This window comes from Rana temporaria, chromosome 6, assembly GCF_905171775.1.
Source record: "Rana temporaria chromosome 6, aRanTem1.1, whole genome shotgun sequence".
NCBI classification, from domain to species: Eukaryota; Metazoa; Chordata; class Amphibia; order Anura; family Ranidae; genus Rana; species Rana temporaria.
The window spans coordinates 89177434-89200716 of record NC_053494.1 but is presented as its reverse complement, the minus strand read 5'-3'; the positions used below and the strand labels follow the sequence as shown (position 1 = coordinate 89200716).

The following is a 23283-nucleotide window of genomic DNA, read 5'->3' as shown; positions in this document are numbered from 1 at the left end:
CCACATCCACCGCCACCTCAACCTCCTACTGGTCCTAATGGTCCTCCTAGGTCAAAATTATAATTTTTGTATTTTTATGATTTTATGTTATTTTAAGTTATTTCCCTATCCACATTTGTTTGCAGAGTACTTGGCATGCTCTTACCAAAATGTTGCTACTATTTGCAGCCCTCTAGCCCTTTCCATTACTTTTTTAGGGACATTTTAGTACTCAAAAGTTCTGGTCCCTATTGACTTCAATGGGGTTCGGGGTTAAGTTCGGGTCCCGAACCCGGACTTTTTTTCGAAGTTCGGCCGAACTCGTCGAACCCGAACATCCAGGTGTCCGCTCAACTCTAATTTCTAACATTATGCTTTCTAGCAAAATGAGCATCTACAATATGTTTACAATAAGTAAACTAAACAATTACTCAACTTCCATTGATGAGGTCATCTCATGGTTCCTTGGTCAAAGTCCTCCAGCTTGAAGCAGCCATGTCTTACCTCTTTGTCCTCCAAATTAAAACTCCTTTGTCTCACTGTATGCTTGTTTCAAAACCTAATCCCCTCCCCCTAAACTCCTCTACCGTATATCCTGTAAAGCGCTTCCTCTGAGACCAGTCCAACTGGTATATTTGCTTACCAATGGGGATGTTCTATCCCCTAATATAGCAGATCCACTATCAGTAAGCCGGCATTTGGGAAATCTTTATTGGCTACTTGATCAGCATATGCAGTGACTATGGGCCAGATTCACGTATCTGGCCGTATCTTTGTGCGGGCGTAGCTTATCCTATTTACGCTACGCCTCCGCAACTTGGACAGGCAAGAGCAGTATTCACAAAGCACTTGCTCCGTAAGTTGCGGCGGCATAGCGTAAATTGGCCGGCGTAAGCCCGCCTAATACAAAATTGGCTGGTAGGGGGCGTGTTGTATGTAAATGAATCGTGACCCCACGTAAATGACGCGCCTAACGAATGGCGCATGCGCGCGCATGCTCAGTATCATGTCGAATTTACTCCATAATATACGCCAGGCCCAATGCCTGTGACGTGAACGTAACCTATGCACAGCCCCATTCATGTACGACTTACGTAAAGATACGCTTGCCGACGTCCATACTTTGCATTGGCTGCGCCTCATATAGCAGGGGTAACTTTGCGCCGGACGTAAGCCTAACGTAAACGGCACAGCGGGCGCAAGTATGTTTGTGAATCGGTGTATCTACCTAATTTACATATTCGAAACGTAAATCTACAGAAGCGCCCCTTGCGGCCAGCGTAAATATGCACCCAAGATACAACGGCGTAGGAGACTTACGCCGCTCGTATCTTGGCCAAATCTATGCGTAACTGATTCTAAGATACAGGCGCATAGATACGACGGCTCACGTTTCGGACTTACGACGGCGTACGTGGAGATACGCCATCGTAAGTCCACTGTGAATCTGGCCCTATATGTATAGACACTGTATATGCTGATCAAGTAGCCAATAAAGATTTTGCAAAGAAGAATTCTTAAGTGCCAGCTTTCTGATTGTAGACCTGAACAGGACTGTCTGCCCGGGAAGCACGGAACACCTGTGAACATCTGTAAACACAGCCCTCCATGGGCATACAATTTAGTACAACCTATGTGAACAAGGCCTTAGCAGCAATTTAGCTGGAACTTTGTAAGCTATGTTGTGTTTTTCTGCAATAATAATAAAAGTCATGTGCTTTCAGAAAATGTATGATTTGGGGGGTCTTTTACAAATTCTGAAAACTATAAGTGAAAATGGATAATCTCCAGTGCATTGTTTTTTGTTACAATTTTGTGCACCTTTAGTTTTCATCATTTCACAAAAAGGTGTAAATTTAAAATGTACAAATATTTGTTATTTATTAGCTCAATACAGTTTTAACTTTATATTTATGTTGCTGTACTCCCGTAGGGGCTGCTGGGAATTGTGGTCCGTCTGTCACCCTGCCTAGCAAGGCACACACTTTTACACTCCTCAGAGACAATAAAGCAGTCCTTTCACTTTGTTTTTTTTGTTTTTATTTATGGATATTAAACTTGGATAGGGAAAACCAAAGTGATTAGAACATTGCAATTTGGGACTACATATCCATCTGATATATACATCACTCCTGCACATTACTTCCTCTCTAATCTTCATTCCTTTCTCTTCCTGCACATCACTTCCTCTCTAATCTTCTCCAGTTAAGCTAGCACTGATTTGGTAGGCCTGACGCTGGCTCAGCCAGGTCTAAAGCAAATGCCCTTTACAGGCAAGGACCATTGGCCCTTATGGTGTAGCAGATAGAAAAGTCCCAATGCTAGCTGTCTCTGTGGCTACTGCTCCAAGTACCACCTCTTCAGGCACTGCCAGCCCTCCTGGCTGCAGCTGCTTCGATCCACTGCCCATGACATTACCATCCTTCAGACTGGCTCTGCACCCATCCAAGACTGCTCCTCAGTCCTCTCAGGTGTGCCTCCCAGTCCTCCCGACGATGTGCTCACTCCTCAGCCCTCCTGGCTGCCCCTATGGAACTCCTGGAGACTTGTCTGGTTGTGTTCCCTCTGCCTCCTGTCCAGGACGATTCCACGCTTCCTTGGAAGGCAATGACCGTACCCAAGCCCAAGGTCACCCCACCAGACTGGGAAGCTCCTTCAAAGGCCTCGACAGCCAAATATCACAGTGCCTTTAAAATAAGTAGCACTTTAATTTTATTCTATTGATTCTATGCTTTCAGAAAATTTATGGTTTCGAGGGTCTTTCAAATACACTGAAAACTGTAAGGAAAAAATAAAAAAAGCAATTGGAAAAATTGCAAAAATGGCCTGAACACCAAAGTTTAAAAGTGGAGTGCAGAGCCTGGCAGCAAAATGGTTAAAGCATCTCACAAGCATGTTATTAAAAGGAGAAGTCCAGCCAAAGCTTGTTTGGCTTTACTTCTCCTATGAGTCACAGGAGTGCAATTCGGTTTGCACTCCTGTGACCCGTTTTCCTCAGAGAGCAGGCTAAAGTCCACTCTCTGCTGACATCACAGAGAACAGTCCAGGCACTGCGTCATCCTGACAATGGTAGTTTTAATCAGCCAGGTACCTGGACTGATACCTATCTCCCCCTCTCAGTGAGCCACTGAGAGCTTGAGATGGTCACTTCCACCCCTCCACAGCCCAGCGCTCCAGTGAGTGAGGAGGGAGCAGAGCAGAGAGCTGCTGATTGACAGTCTATAGCTCTCTGCTCGGAGAACTGTGAGAACCGAGCCATCGATGATGTTCGATCACTCGGTTCTCAGTGCAGAGGCACCGGGGGACATATGCAGCATCGTAACGATGCTGTATCCACCAAGGTAAGTATGAAACTGAAAAAATCCCTTACTTCTCTTTTAAAAGGTATTGCATTTTTATGTTGCCCTTTTAGCTGCTCCAAAATGGCTGTTCCCTGTTGAATGATAACTTTTATTTATTTTTTCTTTGGTATAAGTCCCGCAGAAACGTGCCCTGCCCTCCATGCCCCTTCTCTGTCATTCCCTTGACTTTTAGGTTTGAAAATGCCCATTACTGAAATTAAAAGTTCAGCTTCTAATTATATTGGCTAGGTTCAGATTCTGAATCTATACTTCAATAAAGTTCACCAAACCCCGTACATTTGGGTCATCCCTAAACAGCAAGAATTTTGGGGGGCGTGGCCAGGCAGCGGATGTAGCCGGACGCACCTTTTGCTTCTCTCCGCCGAATCTCCTGCAATCCATCCTGATACTTACCCGACAGACCCGCTCTTCACGCCAGCTCGCTGCAGGAAGGCTCCCTGATTGCTCCGGTACCTCTTGTTCCCCGATCCGAACACGATGGCGGCGGCTAGGAGACAAAATGCGGCCAGGTCCCCGGACAGCGTGGGGATCCAAGATGGCGCTCAGGCCCAGCGCACGGCCAAGGAAAAATACAGGGATGGGGCGGAGAAGTTATTCTCCAGAGTGCTGGCCGCCGATCCCAATGCTCGCCCGGGAGGCCAGAACGAGATGCAGGGTGCAGTATCGGACGCGGATGATACAGTCCCCCTGGAGGATGGTGGAGGCCCGGACTTTCCATGGAGTGCAGTGAGTACCCCTAACAGCAATACCACTAGGCCGCAGGCCCTCACCAGCCCAGCCACTAGTCCTGCTACTGACGGGGAGCCCTCATTAAGAGATATATTTGCAGCTATAACTACATGCAATACCTCCCTAACTGCCCTGACTGCTGATATTAAGGGGGTGAAAGCAGAAATGTCATTCATGAGGCAAGATGCACAGAAACTAAGGGAGAGGACATCTGCTGTGGAGGGGAGGGTGAGCTCCATAGAGGATGATATGGCCCCCATGCAAAGAGATCTTTCCTACAATAATCATCTCCTTACACAACATTCCTCTCGTTTAGAGGAATTGGAGAACAGAATGAGACGAAATAACGTGAGGCTGGTGGGTCTACCTGAAAGAGCTGAAGGGAAGAATCCTGTAGAATTTATTGAAAACTGGCTGGTGACTGCTTTTGGCAAAGAAGCTTTCACTCCATTATTCTCGGTGGAAAGAGCTCATAGGGTGCCCTCCCGTCCCCCTCAGCCAGGAGCACCTCCGAGACCCTTTTTATTTAAACTTCTGCATTACAAAGACAGGGATGCCATACTGCGCAATGCCAGGATTAAACCCGAGGCCATGAAGGTTGATAATGCTAAAATCTCCTGCTTCCCTGATTTTTCTGCTGAGCTGCAAAAGCAACGTGCAAAGTTTCTGGATGTTAAACGTCGCCTCAGAGTACTAGATGTGAAATATGCTATGCTGTACCCCTCCAAGCTTAGGGTGGAAGCATTGGGATCTGTACACTTCTTTGATCTTCCGTCATCAGCTGCACAATGGCTAGACAGAGAGGAACATTCAATCCGAGAAGGTCGCAATCGTCACCGTGCTCAACAAGATGGGTAATACCTAGATAGACTTATCCTGCCATTTACCTACTATTCCCCTTTATCAAGGCGGAGAAGTTGCTGAGATTTCGCTCATACTAGATACACTGGGCTATTTGTTCTTGCTGTTGAGAAGTTTAGACACTTGGTGCACTTCCACTGTTGCCCCCATACGGGCCTGGTTCAGGCCTCGCACTGCCTGTAGGCAAACAAAGTTGGCCATGTTGGCCTGTTATTTTTTGAATATATCTTTTTTTCTTTTTCACTTAACATCCCTTTTTTCATCTGCCAATGTAACTGTGGGTTCGTCGTCCTCTACATACCACCTGCTTTGGGGGTTCACTACCCCACCAGTGACTACCTATGTTGTGCACTTTGTGATACTCCTCGGCCTGACCTCACCTACTACGTTGGGCTGTCTGGCCCTGCTATGTGTGCCTCTGCACTCGACTGAGGGCATACTAATGAATCCTCCCCCAAGGGGGACTGACTGTCCTGTTTTTTGCTGCTGTGTGTCTGCCATTGACTCCTATGTTTTACTTATTACTAATATGCAATGTCTAAGATAACCAGATTTGTGTCCTGGAATGTGCGGGGATTGAACAACCCTGTTAAACGCTTGGCTGTGCTCCGCACAATCAAGCGTATAACCGCTGATATTGTCTGCCTGCAGGAGACTCATCTCCCCCCGACCTCCACACCCCAATTTGCGATAAGGCAATTTAGCCACCAGTATCATTCTACTTTCTCAGTGTACTCGAGGGGGGTGAGCATCCTAGTCAAACAGGGCACGCAATTTACGGCTCTGGAGACACTAATTGACCCTGAGGGGCGCTATGTCATTATTCTATGCTGTATATGCGGTACTAAATGTTTACTTGCAGGTATTTATATTCCCCCTCCATTTTCTACTAGCGTACTGAAAGTATTGGCAGATTTTGTTGCCCGTTTTCCGGGTGTCCCTGTGTTGGTTGTAGGGGATTTTAATAACTGTCTGGACCATACTAGGCATAGGTTGTCTGCCCAAGGGGTGGTTGGAGTACAAAGGGGATGTGGGCCGACCCCGTTCGCTCGATTACTATTGGAAATGGGCCTAACAGATGTCTGGAGGGTCCGCAATCCGGATGCCAGAGTCTATTCGTGTCAATCTGCTTCGGTAGGGGGCCTCTCTAGAATAGACCTAGGGCTGGGAAATGCATTGCTCCTGTCATTGTTGGAAACCTCTCAATACCACCCTAGGCAAATTTCTGATCATGCTCCTCTCTCGATTGACATCAGGTGTGGGGCTCGCAGGGGCAATACCCTCTGGAAGCTTAACCCCTTTTGGCTATCACTTTTTCCGGACCCTGATCCTATCCCAGAGCTCCTCAAAAAAATTTTCAATCAAAACCTAGATACTGCGGCATTAGATATAGTCTGGGACACAGCCAAAGCCTTCCTCAGAGGGCAATTTATTAGAGTAATTTCCAAGATAAAAACCTCCACTAAGGAATGGGAAATGTCGGTCCTAGAGGAAGTACGATCCTCGGAGGCCAGATATATTGCTGACCCCACAGACGATACGAAACGCTCGTGGCTGGCATCCCAAACCTTACTTAAAGATCTAACTATGCAACTAGCTGAAAATAAGCTCTTTTTCCTACAACAAAGTCATTTTGAGGAGGGAGAGAATACGGGGCATATGTTAGCGCTACTGGCCAAGTCACAACAGCCGTCCTCGCATATCGCATCTATAACAAACTCCGAGGGGAATCCCTGCCACTCTACTAGAGAAGTTACTAGGGTATTTAGTCTTTTTTTTCAGGATGTTTATTCCTCCAAGGTTAACCCCACTCGAGAGGACATACACTCGTTTCTAGACAAGTATCCTGTGCCATCCTTGTCTGCTTCGGATGTGGCCCTTCTTAATGCTCCTCTGACTGAGGATGAATTACTTGAGGCGCTGGCCCACTCGAAAAATAGCCGGGCACCCGGGGCTGATGGGTTACCCTCTGAGGTATACAAAAGGTACTCAACTCAACTCCTCCCCATTCTTCTTAAAATGTATAATCATGCATTCGAAACAGGGTCTCTCCCCCCTTCTATGAATGAGGCGCTTATTGTGGTCCTGTTGAAGCCCGGAAAGGACCCATCTTACAGACCGATCTCACTTTTAACCTATGATGTCAAGCTGCTGGCCAGGATTTTGGCTAGCAGGTTGGCTAGCTGTATACAAAAAGTGATACATAGAGATCAGTCTGGGTTCATTCCTACGAGATCCACATCTCAGAATTTGCGCAGACTTTTCCTGAACTTACAACTCCCCCCGGACAATGTAGGTAACAGGGCAATCCTATCGTTGGACGCCGCTAAGGCGTTCGACAGCGTGGAGTGGCCATACCTTTGGGAAGTCCTAACTCGATTTGGGGTGGGTCCCTCATTTTTGAAATGGGTGCAGTTATTGTATAGCTCCCCGTCGGCGAGAATGCGTATTAATGGAGAGGTGTCGGAACCCTTCTGTCTGGCTAGGGGCACTCGGCAGGGGTGCCCTTTGTCGCCCCTGTTGTTTGCCCTGGCTCTTGAGCCACTGGCCATTCATATTAGAAACAGGCAGGATATAGTGGGGTTTCAGAGAGGTCCCAGAAAAGATGTGGTTTCACTTTACGCGGATGATACATTGATATATCTGGGGGACACGGCAAGCTCCCTGCAAAACGTAATGAGCCTGATCGCTGACTTTGGTCGGCTCTCGGGGTTCAGTATTAACTGGAACAAATCAGTTATTATGCCTCTAGACCCGTTGCCAAACCCTCTGCCGGACTGTGCGAAGGACATTGCAATAGTAGATGAATTCCGTTACCTGGGCATACAGGTCACACCTAGTCCATCCCAGTACCTTGACAAAAACTTATCTCCGCTAATGCAGAAACTACGGCTGAAATGCTCAGCCTGGAGAAAGTTACCTCTATCCGTGACCGGAAGAGTTAACCTAATTAAGATGATATGGGCACCTCAACTTTTATATATTTTTCACAACTCCCCGATCTGGATCACTCATAAATGGTTTACCCGTATAGACTCTCAATTTAGAGAGTTGATATGGAAGGGGGGGTCGGCCCGCATTGGTTTGCATTCTCTGCAATTACCAAAAGATCAGGGAGGCATGGCAGTTCCGCATTCTCGTTTTACTTCATAGCGTCACAGCTCCAGCAACTGGCTAATTGGGGAATAGCAGATGAATCTGACCCGATAAGATCACTGATAGTCCCAGTGGACTCAACCCTCCCAGCGCTGGTGTATCTGGATGCAGGCCTTACCCAATTTCCTACTGCACTGCCCACGATTGGCCTATTAACTAAGTTATGGGACTATGTAAGGACCATTTTTAAGATCAAGACAATGTGCCAGTTTACCCCAATATGGAGGAATAGACATTATTGTGAACTTCTTAAGTTGAAAGGATTTGGCTCATGGGAAGGGTTGGGCATACATTATATCGCCCAGCTGTTCTCTGGACCTATACTTAAATCCTTTGCGACTCTAAAAGAGGAATATGGTTTATGTAACTCCCAATTTTACCAATACCTGCAACTGAGACACGCTGTACAATGCGAAAGCAGACTTACTCGACCAGCTGTAGTGGTACATCCTCTGATGAGAGATGTGCTCATTACTGATGACCGGGCGGGCATGATATCTAGGGTCTATGCAAGACTGATTCAATCTACACATGATGCAAGTAAGCTCCCCTGCAGACGAGGATGGGAACGGGATTTGGGACCTATAGATGGTGAAACATGGGAACTGTGTCTGACATCCGCCCCACTAGTGTCTGTATCGGCGTCACAGAGGCTCTCTCACTTATATCTGTTACATAGGGTATACAGAACACCGGCTAGGCTACATAAATGGGGTTTTAGAGAGACACCTTTGTGCCCAAAATGTAATGCGCATACTGGGGATCTCTTGCACATGTTCTGGAAATGCCCGAAACTCTTTAGGTACTGGAAATATGTCCTTGATACCATAGCCCAGGTATTTCAGATACCAGTTATTACCGACCCAGTGGTCTGCCTCCTTGGCGCGCTGGAGTTACCTGATCTGTCACCAAACGGTCACACGGCGGTGCTACGGTTGCTCTACCTAGCTCGCAAGGAGATTGCGAAGATGTGGATTACGCCTAGGGTACCAACGGGCACAATATGGGTGAAACAGGCCAATAACTTACTGATTCGTGAAAAATTAACATACCAACACAGGGGTGCTTCGAAAAAGTTTTACTCACTATGGCAGCCCTGGTTAGATGTCCCAGGATTGGGACCTCTTCAGCTAGTGAGGGACAGATTGTTACAGGGATGATCCCTCAAAACAAATGATGATAAATCAATATTGAATGGTGTAACTGTACTAATGGTGGGGTATGAGGAGTGAGAATGCAACACTACCCTTTGCTCACTAGGTGGAGGTTGGAAACATGTTGAGGACCACAGTTCTAGAGATAAAGATCTTCTCTCTCTTTTTCCTCTTTTCTTTTTCTTTCTTTCTTTCCCCCCCCTTTTTTTTTCTTCTCTTTCTGTCCCTATTTGGTTTTATTTTTCTACCTCTGGAGTTAAAGAGTTACTATTGAAATACACAGTCAGACTGAGCTAATGTGGTAATGCCTTGTGTGATGAAGTAAGTTATACTATCATACCCATCCCTCTATGCATCTGAAGTGTAGATATTGATTCGTTCATTTAATATATGTCTTGGCATTACTTAAAGATTTGGATGTTTGCCACTGTGGGAGTACACTTGGTATATTCCCTTTACCATTCTGATGCACTTTCTATTGATCTGCCTGTGTATATATATATATGTTTGTTTTGATACAATAAACTTATTTTTGATTCAAAAAAAAAAACAGCAAGAATTTTAAAAATATGTACCAAATGTCAAAATATAAACTATTGATGATTTTTAAATACATTGGGGGTTATTTACGAAAGGCAAATCCACATTGCACTGCAAGTGCACTTGAAAGTGCAGTGGATTTAGATCCGAGGGGGACATGCAAGGAAAATAAAAAACAGCATTTTAGCTTACACATGATTGGATGGTAAAATCAGCAGAGCATCCCCTCATTTCAGATCTACCCCTCAGATTTACGACGACTGCACTTCCAAGTGCACTTTCAAGTGCAAAGTGGATTTGCCTTTCATAAATAACCCCCGTTGTGTTGTACAATACACACATTATCTCACAAAAGTGAGCACACCCGTCACATTTTTGTAAATATTTTAGTATAACTTTTCATGTGACAACGTAAAGAAGTGAGTGTACAGCTTGTATAACAGTGTAAATTTGCTGTCCGTTAAAAATAAATCAAAACACAGTCATTAATGTCTAATAGGGATGAGCCGAACACCCCCAGTTCGGTTTGCAGCAGAACATGTGAACAGGCAAAACATTCGCGTAACACCCTTCAAAAGTCTATGGGAGAAATCTAAAGTGCTAATTTTAAAGGTTAATATGCAAGTTATTGTCATAAAAAGTTGTTAAAGGGGGCTTCCAGATTCTGATAAGCCCCCGTCCGCAGACCCCCACAACCACCGGGTGTGGGGTTGTGGGGATGAGGTCCTTGTCCCCATCAACATGGGGACATGCTCCCCATGTTGAGGGCATGTGGCCTGGCATGGTTCAGGAGGGGGGGCAATCTCTCTTTCCCCCTCTTTTCCTGCGGCCTGCCAGGTTGCATGCCTGGATAAGAATCTGGTATGGATTTTTGGGGGAACCCCACATCATTGTTTTTTAATTTTGGCGTGGGGTTCCCCTTAAAATCCATACCAAACCTGAAGGGTCTGGTATGGATTTTGAGGGGGACCCTACGCCATTTTTTTTTATTTGGCACAGGGTTCCCCTTAATATCTATACCAGACCTGAAGGGCCTGGTATGGAATTTGGGGGGACCCCCACCCATTTTTTTTTTATTTTGGTTCGGGGTTCCCCTTAATTTTCATACTAGACATAAAGGGCCTGGTAATGGACTGTGGGGGGGGGGGGGTGCATGCCATTTTTTTCAATGACTTATTTTATCTGTACTGCTGGGACCCGACAATTCATTATAGCCGTGAGTAGTTTTAAATTACTTTTTTTCCTTTAGAAATTTCATTTTGTGCAAGGACTGTTCTAAACACGAGAAACATGCGCTACTTTACAGGCATACTACAGACACCCCCCAGGTATGGAATTTAAAGGAATATTTCACTTTTTTTGTGTTGTTTTTTGTATTGAATAAATGAAATCTTTTATATAAGACATTCTTCTTTCTCATCATTACCGCCTAAATAGTTGGACCGTAAATTTATCCCCTTTTTCCACTTGTCCACAAATTCAATATTTCACTTTTTTTGTTTCACTTTAAGCATTATTAAAGTCCCTGCTCCTGAAAAAACTTCAGTTTTTAAAACTTTTAAAATGAGCACTTTTGATTTCTCCCATAGACTTTTAAAGGGTGTTTCGCGGCTTTCGAATTTGCCGCGAACACCCCAAATTGTTTGCTATTCGGCGAACACCCGATGTTCGAGTCAAACTTATGTTCGACTCAAACATCGGGCTCATCCCTAATCTCTAAACTTCTGGCAACAAAAGTGTGTACACCCCTAAGTGAAAATGTCAGAATTCAGCCCAATTAGCCATTTTCCCTCCCCAGTGTTATGTGACTCATTAGTGTTACAAGGTGTGAATGGGAAGCAGGTGTGCTAAATTTGGTGTTATCGCTCTCACCCTCTCATATTGGTCACTTGAAGTTCAACATGGCACCTCATGGCAAAGAACTCTCTAAGGGTCTGAAAAAATATTATTTTGCTCTACATAAAGATGGCATAGACTATAAGAAGATTGCCAAGACCCTGAAACTGAGCTGCAGCACGGTGGCCAAGACAGGAGCCATTTAACAGGACAGGATCCACTCAGAACAGGCCTCGCCATGGTTGACCAAAAGAGGTGCATGCACATGCTCAGTGTCATATCCAGAGGTTGTCTTTGGGAGATAGATATATGATAGCTGCCAGCATTGCTAAAGAGGTTGAAGTGGTGGGGGGTCAGCCTGTCAGTGCTCAGACTATATGCTGCACACTTCATCAATTTGGTCTTCATGGCTGTCATCCCAGAAGAAAGCCTCTTCTAAAAATGATGCACAAGAAGGCCCACAAACAATTTGCTGAAGACAAGCAGACTAAGGACATGAATTACTGGAACCATGTCCTGTGGTCTAAAGAGACGAAGATAAACCTATTTGGTTCAGATAGGCCCAATTTGGACATTTCCACTTAGGAGTGTACTCACTTTTGTTGCCAGCTTTTTAGACATTAATGGCTGTGTTGCGTTATTTTGAGGGGACAGCAAAATTACACTGTAATACAAGCTGTACACTCACTACTTTACATTCTAGCAAAGTGTAATTTCTTCAGTGTTGTCACATGAAAATATATAATAAAAGATTTAAAAAAATGTAAGGGGTGTACTCACTTTTGTGAGATACTGTATGATAAATTAGCGTTAGAAATATTTTACTCAAGGACAGGAATAGATGAAATCAAGGAACAATGTTTCTCTGTCTGTGCTGGTATTTCTTTTCTGAAATGATATTGTTCTACAGATGAAAGGGTAGCTTACTGAATAAGATGTGAAAAGATCATTCATTGTCATCATTAAGGATGAGCCGAACACCCCCCTGTTCGGTTCGCATCAGAACTTGCGAACACACCAAATGTTCGTGTGAACTTTAGAACCCCGTTAAAGTCTATGGGACTCGAACATTTGAAATCTAAAGTGTTAATTGTAAAGGCTAATATGCAATTTATCGTCCTAAAAAGTGTTTGGGGACCTGGGTCCTGTCCCAGGAAAACGGCCGTTTTTTCAGGAGCAGTGAATTTAATAATGCTAAAAGTAAAACAATAAAAGTGTAATATTACTTTAAATTTCGTACCTAGGGGGGGTGTAAAGTCAGCATGTGAAAAAGCGCATGTTTCCCGTACATAGAACTGTCCCTGCACAAAGTGTCATTTCTGAAAGAAAAAAAGGCATTTAAAACCGGCTTTGCGGCTCTAATGAATTGTCGGCTCTGGCAATTCAGAGATGATTCAATCATAAAAAATAAAAATAAAAAAGCCCCCAAATTCCATTAACAGGCCCTTCAGGTCTAATATGGATATTAAGGGGAACCCCGCCGTCAATTTAAAAAAAATGACGTGGGGTTCCCCCCAAATATCCATACCAGACCCTTCAGGTCTGGTGTGGATTTTAAGGGGAACTCCACCCCAAATTTAAAAAAAAATGGCGTGGAGTTCCCCCAAAAATCCACACCAGACCCTTATCCGAGCACGTTAACCTGGCCGGCTGCAGAAAAGAGGGGGGACAGAGTGCGCCCCCCCCCCTCTCCTGAACCGCACCAGGCCACATGCCCTCAACATTGGGAGGATGTCCCCATGTTGATGGGGACAAGGGCCTTATCCCCACAACCCTTGCCCGGTGGTTGTGGGGGTCTGCAGGCGGGGGGCTTATCAGAATCTGGAAGACCCCTTTAACAAAGGGGACCCCCAGATCCTGGCCCCCCTATGTGAATTGATAATGGGGTACACTGTACCTCTACCATTTCACGAAGGAAGTGTAAATAGTTAAAAAAATAAATACACACAGACACCGTAGAAAAAAATCCTTTATTAATAAAAAAAAAAATCCAGCGATGTGAATCCACTCTCGGCCCGGGCCCCGCTCCAACGTTGTCTTCTATCCTGCGACGGATGATCTCTCCAGCGACGGACGGGTGATCAGCGGTCCGGTCCAGCGATGAGAAGATCCATCCGTCCAGAGCGCAGCAGGCGAGCTCCACTCTCCGCTGGACACAGCCCAGCGGAATGACGCGCTGGAGCTGTGACATTTCTTATATAGGGGAAGCGGCCACCCGTCACGTGACCCCGCCCCCTCTGACGCACCCTCGTACATCACTAGGAAAGCCCGGTCTTTCTCCCCTGTCTCCCCTGGTGCAGTTCAGGAGAGGGGGGGCCGCACTCTGTCCCCCCCTCTTTTCTGCAGCCGGCCAGGTTAATGTGCTCGGATAAGGGTCTGGTGTGGATTTTTGGGGGAACTCCACGCCATTTTTTTTTTATTTGGGGTGGAGTTCCCCTTAAAATCCACACCAGACCTGAAGGGTCTGGTATGGATATTTGGGGGGGAACCCCACGTCATTTTTTCTTTAAATTGACGGCGGGGCTCCCCTTAATATCCATATCAGACCTGAAGGGCCTGTTAATAGAATTTGGGGGGACCCCCAGCTTTTTTATTTTTTATGAATGAATCATCTCTGAATTGCAAAAGCCGACAATTCATTAGAGCCGCAAAGCCGGTTTTAAATGCCTTTTTTTCTTTCAGAAATTACACTTTGTGCAGGGACAGTTCTATGTACGGGAAACATGCGCTTTTTCACATGCTGACTTTACACCCCCCCCTAGGTACGAAATTTAAAGTAATATTACACTTTTATTGTTTCACTTTTAGCATTATTAAATTCACTGCTCCTGAAAAAACGGCCGTTTTTTTTTTTGCATTGATACATGTTTCCTGGGACAGGTCCCAGGTCCCCAAATACTTTTTAGGACAATAAATTGCATATTAGCCTTTAAAATTAACACTTTAGATTTCTCCCATAGACTTTAACAGGGTGTTCCGCGGCTTTTCGAATTTGCCGCGAACACCCCTAATTGTTCATTGTTCGCCGACCTCGAAGCTCATCCCTCCCTAGTCATCATATCTATATCATGCAAAAATAAAACCAAGTTTATTTGATAAATTTAAATTTACATTAAGTCCATACATGTCTATAACCACTTGTGGTGAAATAAATAGAATAGAGGGTATATTAAACACCAACACTGCTAGTAACAAGGAACATTCATCAATTTCTACTTCACAAAAAGCCCTATACAAGTCAATTGTCAATCTTGCCTGAATTTTGGACAGTGATTATTTAGTGGCAAAAAAAAACATTACATTGCTCTTCCCACACTGTCATTTACAGTTGAAAATATACGTTTGACAGAACTCTACAAAAGATTGTGTTGTATATTTCAAAAGTTAATTTGGATCTTCTTGTGAAATCTAGGAGACAACAATATATGCAATTCTCATGAGGTATATGCAGTGGTGAGAAGGGTCCTCTCAATCATTTATATAACTTGATCTCCAGTTCGTTTGAGGCCAGTAACTCTGGCTGCCAAGAGAAAGGCCATTCCAGTCAATATTTCTGTGATGAAAGATATCCATGCCAAAGCCAATGACCATCCAAAACGTATGTCAATTTCAGACAGAATTGCACTGCCCGAGGAATACAATACATAATTAAATGCAGCGGCAGAATAGGCAATGTAAATGCTAATTCCCATTAGCGTCAATAGTGCTGAAGAGAAAAGAAAGAAAAATAAATGATATGCACACATTTTTATACAGCATGTAAGTTCAGTGCCAGCTAAATTCAGTATATGTTTAAAAGTGAAACTGTGACCAGGCTATGGACATTCAAAAATGCACAAATTCCTAATTTTTTGTAGGTTGGTTTCAAAACAAGCTCTTAATGACTTGTTACAGCTACAATGGAGCAATAAACCCTCAAAGTTTACAGCAAAAAAGACTTTGTTTTATTTCAGCAGTTGAATAATTCTTTTGATATCTTTGGTTTGTTTTCTGAACTGATTGTGTTTAAAAGGTACCTGTTAAAGTCCCATTTTTGTTGTGCTTTTACATTTGTGTAGCCAGGTGACTGGCAAAGGACATGAAGTGAGAGAAACACTGCTCTCTGTAGCTGCTGCCCTGCAGTGCTGAACTGGTTAGCAGCTATGACAGTAATAGGAGGGAGCTGCTGAGCAGGAAGAGTTTAATTGACAGATTCGGGCAACACTGCACTGTGGGAACTGTAGTCCAGAGAAAAGAGACTCTACTGTAACCAAGCATATTTCCCAGAGGGAGATTGCCAGGATAAAGGGGAAGAGATTTTTTTTTCAGGCTGTAGAGGACACAGTTTCCTCTTGCTATGAGTGAGCCCAGAGAGTGCACATTACTACCCAGTGTGCACCACTACTGCTTCATAAGGGCGACCTGAGCAGGCTCTGGAGTGCTGAGTTTAGCGTGACAATAATGCCGCGTACACACGATCGGTTTGTCTGATGGAAAACGGTCTGATGGACCGTTTTCATCAGACTAACCGATCGTGTGTGGGCCCCACCGGTTTTTTAACCATCGGTTAAAAAAATAGGAACTTGTTTTAAAATGATCAGATGGTTAACTAACCGATAGAAAAAAACTATCGTCTGTAGGCACGTCCATCGGTTAAAAATCCACGCATGCTCAGACTAAATTAGGGGATGGGAGCGCTATTTCTGGTAAAACTAGCGTTCGTTATGAAGATGGCACATTCTAAATTTTTTAAATTAGTGCCTCGTTTATTGCAGCGCATTTTTTTCTTCGTTCTATTGCTAGAATAAAGACGTTGTTTTGCTGATGGTATTAAGACAGAGTTCACACATACTGACTTCTTGTACTTTTTGCTTGTGATCTCATGAAAACATTTTTATTTTTTAAAAAGCCAGATCTCCCTAATAATTTTCTTTACTCCACATCTCCTTTTTTTTCCCAGGTGTTTTTTTTTTTATCAAGTTATCACAACAACATTTTTTTTTGTTTCCCCCCCTCAAGGAGGTTGTGTCCTTTGTTAACAACTTAAGGCCCGCCTTCTGCACATTTACGTCGGCAGAATGGCACGGCTGGGCACAAGCACGTACAGGTACGTCCTCTTTAAGTGCCCAGCCGTGGGTCACGGGCGCACGCCCGTGACCCGGTCCGAAGCTCCGTGACCGCGGGACCCAATCGCCGCTGGAGTCCCGCGATCGGTCCCCAGAGCTGAAGAACGGGGAGAGCTGTGTGTAAACACAGCTTCCCCATTCTTTTTTTTTTATAATTCTTTATTTTATATATGTTTTTCTTTTTCCTTTCATATACAGAAAAAATAAATACAGCAATTTCAATATCTTCTGTATCATAACATTCATTTGAAACATCAACTAAACATCTCGTAATCTTTATTTTAAATTGCTACGGCCTATTCCGTGTCTGTTCTCTCTTTCACTGGCTATAATACTACCTTCTAAATGGTCTTACACCCTTCGACTACGACCATCGGAGAAGCCTCTTAACCTCAGAGGGAGTGATAGTTCGATAGTTCCCTCCTTACTCCCCCCCCCCCCCCAAAAAAAATAATTGTATATCTCTCTTCCCTCCTCCCCCCCCATCCCCCCCCCCTAGGGATTTTGTTCCCTATATTCTATGTATGGAGTCCAAGTCCTTCAATACTCCTCCTCTCGCTCCCGCATTCCCATAGTGAGATTTTCCATCAACTGGATCTCAGTTATTCTACTGAGCCAATGTGACCTTGTTGGGAGAGCTGTACTCTTCCATAGGATTGGTATACAAGCCTTTGCAGCTGTTATCAAATGTCGCAGTAAAGATTGCTTATAATTTTCCAGAGATAATGGGATGTCAAATAACAAAAAAGCTGCAGGTCTATCTCCAAGATTCACCGCGGTGATTTCCAGAATTGTATCCGAGACCATCTTCCAAAACTCTCTTATCTTTTGACAACCCCAAAAAATGTGTATCATGGTGCCCTCTTCTTTCTGACATCTCCAGCAAACTTTTGATATATTAGGAAAGATCCGATTTAATGATGCTGGTGTCCTATACCACCTAGTCAGTACTTTGTATCCCCCCTCCTGATACCTAGATGCAATTGATGCTTTGTGTGTGAATGAGAAGATCTTATTTTTCTGTGTCTCTGAGAACTTTATACCCAAATCCTTTTCCCAGGCCTGTATGAAAACCAGTTCTTGTGGTGCGTTTAATTCGATCAGTAAATTGTACATATATGATAGCATGTGTCTCATTGGTTCTTTTTTTAAACAGATTTCCTCAAATTTCGAGGGTACCCCTATATCTTCCAATCAGAGTTTCAACGAGCCTATGAAAGTTCTCAACTGATTTTGTCTCCATAAATCTATATCCTCCCCGTATGCCTGCTCCAACTCCTCACTATGCATCACATGATTATCTCTCATAAAATGAGTCAGCCTGCTGATTCCTTTCCGTCTCAGATTGCTAAAACATCGGTCTTTTAGGCCCCGTACACACGATAGAATCTATCCGCAGATAAATCCCAGCAAATGGGTTTCTGCGGATAGATCCTATGGTGTGTACACGCCAGCGGATCTGTTTCCGCGGAGAAATCTCCTCTGGGATGGATTCCAGCAGATCGAATATTTGTTGTGCTGCACAACATATCCATCTGCTGGAATCCATTCCAACGGATGGATCCGCTCGTCTGTACAGACTTACCGGATCCATCCGTCCAAAGGGATTCCCCGCACGCGTCGTAATGATTTGACGCATGCGTGGAATTCCTTATATGACAGCGTCGCGCCCGTCGCCGCGTCATAATCGCGGCGACGGCGCGACACGTCATCGGCAGAGGATTTCCGCGCGGATTTCAATGGGATGGTGTGTACACTCCATCCCATCGAAATCAGCGGATTTCTTTGAGAGAATTTATCCGTGGAAACGGTCCGCTGGACCGTATCTGCGGATAAATCCTCTCGTGTGTATGGGGCCTTAGACCTGGCTCAAAACTCGGATTACCCAGAATAGGTGTCATAGGGCCGATACAATTCCGCAACTTCGTTTTCTTACCGATCCTTCTGATAACTCTAAGGCCCCATACACACGATAGAATCCATGCGCTTGAATTTATCCGCGGATCAGTTTCAGCGGATCGGCGGATTTATCTGTTGGTCCGCTGGCACGTCCACACTAGCGTATAAAAATCCACGCGAACCAGAACGTATGCAACGTAAACCACGTAAGACGTCACTATAAAGGGGAAGACCAAAGTCAACGGCGCCGCCCTCTGTTCCGCTTTTCTAGTTCCGTGTTACAGCGTGCTAGTGAAGGTTTGGTTAGAGCCGATTCGTGCTTTTCAGTCTCCGCGTTTTGACAGGTGGTATTCTTGGGTTCAGTGCGTGTGCTTGCGGGTTCGCAGTTGGCATTCGGGCACAGGCTTTCAGCACGTTTCAGCGCACTGTGCGCTCGTATCTGTGTGTCATGCTGGCTTAGCAGGTTGTGCTGGATTTGGGGGTGCTTTCTGTTGGAGTGTGTTCTTGACTGACCAGCCGGCCGGTTTGAAGCCATGATGGAGCAGCATCGTCGATTCTCGCGAATTGGTGGTGTTTATGGGTTTGCTTATGGACAGGCTCAGCGAATCAGTTGTTTGGCCAGGAACAGTGGGAGGAGGCGTTTCTGGGCCAAGAATTGGTTGCGCCAGCGTGACCATTTTTCTCATATGCCTCTGCTTAGGGAACTCCAGGAGAATAATCCTGATGATTTTAGGAATTTTCTCCGCATGACGGACCCCGTATTCAACCGTCTGCTGGAACTTCTGTCCCCCTATATCACGAGGCAGGACACTGTGATGCGCCAAGCCATCACGGCCGAGCAGAGGCTTATTGCCACGTTGCGGTACCTGGCGACTGGGAGGAGCCTGCAGGACCTCAAGTTCTCGACAGGCATCTCTCCCCAGGCGCTTGGGGTCATCATACCGGAGACGTGTACTGCCATCATACATGTTCTGCAGGAGGAGTATATTATGGTAAGTTCCCTAATTTTAACATCACAATGTATTTTTTTTAAATGTGTGCGAAAGTCTAATATTTTTTTCTTCCCTAATAACCATGAGATTGTAATCTGCTGTGTGTGGGATGTTCCCTTTTCTCCCCATGCATATTGTTAACCTTTACATGTTTTTTTTTTTTGGCCTACCTGCATATTTTGACTTTACCCACCATAAACCTGTCCAGCATGCTTTCCTAGGGCCAAATATTTTTTTTTGGCTAATCAATTGTAGCTCTGCCCCCCCCCCTTCTCCCCCCCCGAAATTAGTTTATTGCTCTATCATCAGAGGGATGTGGAGTCTGATAATTAAGTGTGCCTATATTTTTTTAACTAAATACTCACTTCACAATGATTGTATGAAATTAGAATCCTGTTGTTGAAGTTGCACAATGATGGTTTTTGTATTGTGATTGCAATGTTTATCTGATAAATTACTAATATTTTTTCTTTTGTTTGTCCCCACATCTACCCTCCACACCACAGGAATGGCAGTCTGTGGCTTCCCAATTTGCCCAGCTTTGTGATTTTCCGAACTGCGGTGGAGCAATAGATGGGAAGCACGTCCGCATTGTGCCCCCACCCCACTCGGGGTCCTACTATTATAACTACAAGGGTTATCATAGTATTGTGTTGATGGCGGTGGTGTCGGCACAGTATGAGTTTCTCTATGTGGACGTGGGGAAGAACGGCCGGCTGTCAGATGGGGGAGTGTTCTCACGGACTGAATTCTACGATCGTCTCCAAACTGGTGGTCTGGCATTGCCACCAGATGAAGATAATGTTGAAGGACTTCCGTTTGTGTTCCTAGCGGACGAAGCTTTCGGGCTTGGACCTCACCTAATGCGGCCTTTTCCCCATAGGACTCTCACCTACGAGAGGAGAGTGTTTAATTTTCGGTTGGCCAGAGCTCGGAGGGTAGTCGAGAATGCCTTTGGGATTCTCACCAACCGGTTCCGCCTGTTCCTGACAGCTATACATCTGGCGGAATATAAATTGAACACCATTGTATTTGCCTGCTGCATTTTGCACAACTTTTTACGCAGGCATTCCCAGACGTACCTACTCGACAGAGTTTCTGAGGCAAGACTACTCTCAGATCCTCTCCCTGGTCTGGACACTGGTCGCGCTGGCATTGGCACCCAATCTGCTCGTGAGGTACGTGACAAATATGTTGAGTACTTCATGGGTCGGGGGCCATTGCTATGCCAGATGATATTTCTTTCTAATTCGGCCCCCAAAAGAAAGGAATATTCACAGAACTAATAAATAATTAGACCATTGGACTTTATACAGTTGTTTGTCATTACTGCTTTTTCTCTTTTTATCTGTCTTCCTGGTTTGCAACAAAAATAGTGCACTTCTAGTGCCAAATGTAGGGTTCAGGTTTTAGTAAATAAACACAATTGCACATTATTCACTCATCTCCAAACTGGGTATTCAGCATATAAAGAATAAAGCCACTCATTGATTGGATTTTGGAAAAGCTTTTTTTATTTTGAGCTTTTTCATTTTCCTTGATTACTCAAAATATTTTTAGTAACAAACATGTCAACATTTTTGTTTTGCAAGGCTTTTATTTTTAGGTATATTTTTGATTTTTTAATTTTTATTTTTTGGTACAATCATTATTAGAAAAAAAAATTGGTGTTCACAAACAATGTATTACAATTGTAACATTTTTCACACAAATATAATATTTCCCAAATGTAAACTTAACAAAAGTTTTATTTGGTCATTTTTTTTTAATTTTTGCTTTCCAAAAAAAATTGTGATCTTATTTTTTTTTTTTTTTTTAGTGAATTTTTTTGGGCTAATTTTTTTCTCAAATATTTTTTAACTTTTTTTGTATTTTTGAAAAATATTTTATTATTTTTTTTGTATTTTTTCACAAATATTGGTAACATTTTTGTTAGATATTTCTCACCAAATATTTTTTTTTACACTTTGAATTTTTTGATTGTTTTCGTCAAACAAATCTTCAATTGTAGCAAATTTTTTTAAAAATGTTTAAAATTATTTTAACTATTTTTATTTTGTTTTATTTTTTTTTTTTTTTAAAATTGGTTAAATTTTTGTTATATATGTGTTACCTATTTTTTCATTTTTTTTTTTTTGTTGTTTATATATTTTTTTATTTTTTTTAAAGATTTTTCTGGCTTGTTGATTTAAGCCTTTGTTTTTTTTAAAACATATAAAATGTCAAACAAATATAAAAGACAAATGTGTCACTTTTACATCACAGTCATGGTGTGAGTTCACACCTGAACACGCCAAAATTTGAAGATGCACACATTCAGTGCAATTCGCCAAATGTCAGTTCTACAACATAGAAACACAGACAAAGGGCGACATGTGCTATCTGCCATCATGAGTGATCAATGTCTGTGTTATGTGGGAGCAAACCCTTCCTCAAAAACTACTTGAGAATCGAGGAGGGGTTTGTACCCACAAAGCACAGATAATCAATATTCTGTGATGGCAGATAGCACATGTTGCCACACTGTGTGTGCATCTTCAAATTTTGGCGTATTGCTGAGTCCCAAAATAAAACAGGTTGGGGGATGGGCGGGTGGGGGGGGTGTTCAGTCTTTGACCCGGCCCATCATGTCAATGATATTTTTATAGTTCTGTTCTATACCGATCATTTTTTGGTGCATAGTTTCCAGCTCTGTGCAGCACTCTAAAAAGTAACTTTTCACATTCTGTTCCATGAGAAGCAGTCTTTGGAGCATATTGTCCATCTCACTGCTGCACTCCATCACTTGCTGGATAATTATTCCAGCACTTGCGGCTGAAAAATGATGAACAACATCTTCATCCCCTACAAAATGAAGCCAAAAAAAATAAAAAATTATAAAAAGCCTATCTACATCTATATAGGGTTGCCACCTCATCCCTTTAAACCAGAACACATATTAATTTAACAGGTTCTGTGGCTGATTAAGGTGGTAATTAAACTCATCTGGTGCCATATCAGCATTACACTAGCCACAGAACATGTGTAATCCATATGTGTTTGTGATTAAAGGGATGAGGTGGCAAGCCTATCTACATCTGTTTTTCCATATAAAGCTGGTGTGACACTGACCTGATGTTGTGCTCCTTCCAACCTCCACATCTTCTCCATCTTCAATAACTCCTCCTTCTTGCACCACTTCCCCCTCATCCTCCACGACTCCTCCTTCTTCATCTTCCATTAATCCACCATCTTCTAAATTGCAAAAATCCTCTTCATCAAATTCCCCTTCCTCTTCCAGAAGTACAAGATCCAAAATGACTCCATCCTCCTCTCTTCCTTGCACATCCTCCTCCTCATCCACATCCTCCTCTCTTCCTTCCACATCCTCCTCCTCCTCCACATCCTCCTCTCTTCCTTCCACATCCTCCTCCACATCCTCCTCTCTTCCTTGCACATCCTCCTCCACATCCTCCTCTCTTCCTTCCACATCCTCCTCCTCCTCCACATGGCGAGATGTTCGATTTTGGCCTTGTCTGGCCCTCTCAGCCTCCTCAAACTGCAGGCGTCTTCTTTCCCCTAAATAAACAAAGAAAAAAAGGTATACTCATCAACACACAGATATTGTAGGGCAGAAATCGCATACATTGCTTAGAAGGAAGAGGCTTTATTTTTTCCGCTAAATTGGGTC

At 43.8% G+C, this 23283-nt stretch overlaps 1 protein-coding gene across 1 annotated transcript in view; it reads right to left on the bottom strand.

Annotated features, from left to right (window-relative positions):
• Nucleotides 1-14728: 14728 nt before the first annotated feature.
• Nucleotides 14729-23283, bottom strand: part of TMEM114 (transmembrane protein 114) — a 106651-nt gene continuing 98096 nt past the window's right edge. The window contains exon 4 of the mRNA XM_040356985.1: nucleotides 14729-15323. Within this exon, the coding sequence (XP_040212919.1) occupies nucleotides 15094-15323 (230 nt within the window). The 3' untranslated portion in view covers nucleotides 14729-15093. The remainder of the gene's footprint in view (nucleotides 15324-23283) is intronic.